A 4,075-nucleotide genomic window follows, 5' to 3' on the forward strand; every position below is an offset into this window, starting at 1 on the left:
GTGTATTCAACGTATAGGACAAGCCAGAAAACTACATGCTATTGAGATGCTCTGGTAGAGTAGTTACTTCAGGTAGAAGAGGGAGAAGCTTTGTCATAAAATCAATACAGGGTGATATGAGATTAGATCTGCCAACATTAATAGAATGTGATCACATTCCCAACAATTAAAATGAAATTACTACACCCGAAGTCGCAATGCATAATCCTCACTTGATGGATATCAGAGACAACATCCCACCTATTGATGATAACTGTCATATTCTACTGTTAATTGGAAGAGATCTTATAGAGGCACACCATGGGATTGACCAGCGCTTTGGTACAAAAAGGGCTCCATATGCTCAGCAACTAAAACTTGGATGGGTGATTGCAGGAGAAACTTGTATCAACGAGCAACACATTCCAATTGAACTTAATATCAAATTAACTAACATTTAACCAAATGAACAGCCATCAACGTTTGAACCATGTGTCAACAAGTTTGATATCAAAGAAAACTACTTGGATCCCATAAAACAGGATACACATTCGCCTATATCTGAGAAAACAAAGAAAGATGACAAGCCAGCAATGTCTTATGAGGACAAAATGTTCCTAAAGCAAATAGATAATGAGTTTTTGAGAGACGCCAGCGGAAGTTGGGTAACACCGTTACCATTCCGTGTACCACGTCAGTCTCTGCCAAACAACAGACAGTAAGCTCTTCAACGTGCCCTGCTATTAGATGCCAGTCTGCGAAGAAACCCAGTAAAACAGGAACACTTTCTCACATTCATGAGTAAGATTCTCGAGAATATCCATGCAGAACTTGCTCCACCAATCAAAGATCACGAAGAGTGCTGGTACTTACCATTATTTGATGTCTACCATCCTAAGAAACCTGGCCAGATTAGAAGTGTGTTTGATTATTCTTCTAAATTTAATGGAGTATCACTTAACAGTGTTTTGTTAACAGGCCCAAACCGCAAAGAAATGATGGCAGTAACCTCTGATAGCCAGCACATGTTTCACTATTTCCTGGTAAGAGAAGACCACCGCAACTATCTGCAATTCCTGTGGCATAATTATAAGGACATTGACAATGACCTTGTTGAATACCGCATGAGATTTCATGTGTTCGGAAATAGTCCGTCACCAGCCGTTGCCATGCTCGGACTGAGGAAAACTGCTCAGGCGTCAGAAAAAGATTTTAGCAACCGGGTAACTCGATTTGTATCAAGAAACTTCTATGTAGACGATGGCCTTACATCATGCACTACGAAAGAGGAAGCTATCAATCTCATAAAAGACACACAAAAGGCACTAGCCATGTATGGGAACCTGAGGCTTCACAAAATCGCCTCAAATTCGGAGGAAGTCAAGAAAGCCTTTCCGGCCAACGATCTGGCATCAAACCTGAAGGACCTAGACCTAGAGGCTGACAGTAAGCCTTTACAAGGTAGTCTAGGATTAAGCTGAGATGTAAATACAGACAAGTTCTTGTTTCAGTTGTCATATGAAAATAAACATATAACACGGAGAGGAATACTGTCGACGGTTAACAGCATATATGATCCGGTTGGATTGCTAGCTCCATTCATAATACATGGTAAGCTTTCACTCAGAAAGCTAGTTTCAGAGACTGGTGATTGGGACCAACCCCTTTCAGACGAGACAGCCACAGAGTGGATATCTTGGAAGAACACCCTGCAGAAACTTGAAAAGCTACGCATAATGCGTACTTATGTGCCTTACCCCAGTGAAACTGTCTCCAAGGAGCTTCATGTCTTCTCTGATGCATCCAGAAAGGCCAGAGCAGCTGTTGCATACTTCCATACAATCGATATCAGCGTTGCACCCAGTTTGGGTTTTGTTCTTCGGAAAGCAAAGGTTACATTGACTGTTGGCCATACCATTCCACATCTTGAAATATTTGCAGCTGTGTTAGCGCTAGAAATTGCACAGTACATTATAGATAATCTAGATATAAGCATAGAAACAGTCAAGTACCACTCAGACAGTAAAGTTGTCTTAGGCTATATAAACAATGAAACTAGGAGATTCTACACCCAAGTAGCTACCAGAATGGAGCAAATCAGAAGATTCTCTGAGTCCAGCCAGTGGAACTATGTGCCAGCACACTATAACCCAGCTGATTCAGTAACTAGATATTTTGAAGCTCATGAAATACATTATAGCAAATGGTTATTTGGACAAAAGCATCTTACTTTGCATCAGGAGGAAGCTTCTTAGACCAAGTTTCAGCTTGTCGATCCAGACAGTGAGAAGGAAGTTCGCATAAATATGGACATAAAGAAGACATGTGCTACACTTGCTCACCCCATAGGAATAGACAAATTACTACATTTCTCTACTTGGTACTCATTTGTACGAGGAGTTGTCTTTTTCAAACGGTTCTGCCGTTCACACAGGTCAGTAGAGACCCAGTCTTTAATTTCAGTGGACAGTTATATCAACGCTGAAAACTTCATCATAAGGTCAGTACAATCGGAAGTATACTTAGTAGAAATTGACTGTCTTCAGAAAAATGAACCAGTACCAAAGTGTATTCAGATAGACAAACTTAATCCATTCTTGGACAAACAAGGGATACTACGAGTAGGTGGCCGAATAGTCAATTCTGACTTCGATTTCAAAGAAAAGAAACCCATAATTGTACCAGGACGTTATCATATAGCAATGCTATTAGTCAGACACTACCATGGTAAAGTCAGACATCAGGGTAGACACTTCACTGATGGAGCAGTTAGATCCGCAGGATTTTGGATTGTTGGAGCAAAACACTTAATTTCATTATTCATTCACAAGTGCGTGGTATGTCGCAAGCTAAGAGGAAAGACGGAGTGTCAAATCATGTCTGATATACTAGAGGATCGCCTTTGACCGTCACCTTCATTTACTAATGTAGGAGTAGATGCCTTTGTACCATGGACAATTGCTTCATGTAGAACTCGTGGTGGATATGCTAACTTCAAGCGTTGGGCTATACTTTCTTTTGCCTAGTAGCTAGAGCCGTTCACATCGAGCTTATTGAAGAAATGAGCTCCTCGCCTTTTATTAATGCCGTCAGATGATTTATATCTCTAAGAGGTCAAGTGAAAATATTCCGGTCCGACCGTGGAACTATTTTTATTAGTGCAGTCGCCAAGCTGAGAATAGGCTCTATTAACGTTGAGAATGGACCTTTCAGGAACTTCTTGAACAATTCTGGCACTACTTAGATCTTTAATCCACACCACTTCCTCTTACATAGGAGGAGCAGGGGAAAGGATGATTGGCATCACCAGTAGGATACTAGACTCCATGCTGTTAAACAATACTGGAAAAAGCCTAACACATGACGAACTAAACACGTTCATGACAGAAGTGTCGGCTATAATTAACTCCAGGCCTCCAGTACCTGTGTCAACAGATCCAGAAGACCCATTAATCTTAACACCAACTATGTTATTAACTCAGAAGACAGATTATATCTTCACTTTGGATCAATTAGGAGACTTCAATAAAGAGACTTGCATCTTGCAAAGTGGGAACGTGTGCAAGCTTTAACCAGTATTTTTTGGTCTTGGAGAAAGGAGTATTTACTATTATTACAGCATTGTCAAAAGTGGATCGAGCATTGCCGTGATCTTGCCAAAGTAGATGTGGCCTACTTAAGAACAAAAACTTATGTCGTTCCAGGTCAAATCTGATCCGTTACCCTTCCAAAGATGATAGGCCTCCTGCTTCTCCAAATAAGCACGTCTAAAATCATCTATACTCAGCTTCGAGCTTTTGCTCAGAGAGTTTATGCCACAACTGAAAAGGAGTACAATTTAACCATAAAAGAAATCCTTTCTGGTACAACTCAGGAACATAAATGGTGGTCTACCCTTAAATCTGCACTCTTGTGTGTAGATGCAACAGTTCCTCCTTTACTTAAACCAGAGGGCTCAGTCACTCACTGTCCAAAGGAAAATGCAACCCTTTTGGCTGATGTAATAGATCTGAAAGAGTTGTTGTTGATGGGCACCATAATAATTATAGGAATGTGATATCCGGTGTTCCAAAGGGTAGTGTTCTTGGCCCATTAC

At 40.7% G+C, this 4,075-nt stretch overlaps 2 protein-coding genes across 2 annotated transcripts; both read left to right on the top strand.

The window, feature by feature from the left end:
* The first annotated feature begins 776 nt into the window (after positions 1 to 776).
* Positions 777 to 1,460, top strand: LOC137640947 (uncharacterized). Its single transcript, XM_068373406.1, has one exon. It carries the CDS (start codon positions 777 to 779, stop codon positions 1,458 to 1,460), a length of 684 nt encoding a protein of 227 aa, XP_068229507.1.
* A 255-nt stretch (positions 1,461 to 1,715) lies between these two features.
* Positions 1,716 to 2,234, top strand: LOC137640948 (uncharacterized). The gene has a single exon (XM_068373407.1). It carries the CDS (start codon positions 1,716 to 1,718, stop codon positions 2,232 to 2,234), a length of 519 nt encoding a protein of 172 aa, XP_068229508.1.
* Positions 2,235 to 4,075: the final 1,841 nt, after the last annotated feature.

This window comes from Palaemon carinicauda, chromosome 5, assembly GCF_036898095.1.
Source record: "Palaemon carinicauda isolate YSFRI2023 chromosome 5, ASM3689809v2, whole genome shotgun sequence".
Taxonomy (NCBI): Eukaryota; Metazoa; Arthropoda; class Malacostraca; order Decapoda; family Palaemonidae; genus Palaemon; species Palaemon carinicauda.

Bases quoted from the DNA above. Each gene is read 5' to 3' on its own strand.
- LOC137640947 (XM_068373406.1), top strand. From the start codon at position 777: ATGAGTAAGATTCTCGAGAATATCCATGCAGAACTTGCTCCACCAATC.
- LOC137640948 (XM_068373407.1), top strand. From the start codon at position 1,716: ATGCGTACTTATGTGCCTTACCCCAGTGAAACTGTCTCCAAGGAGCTT.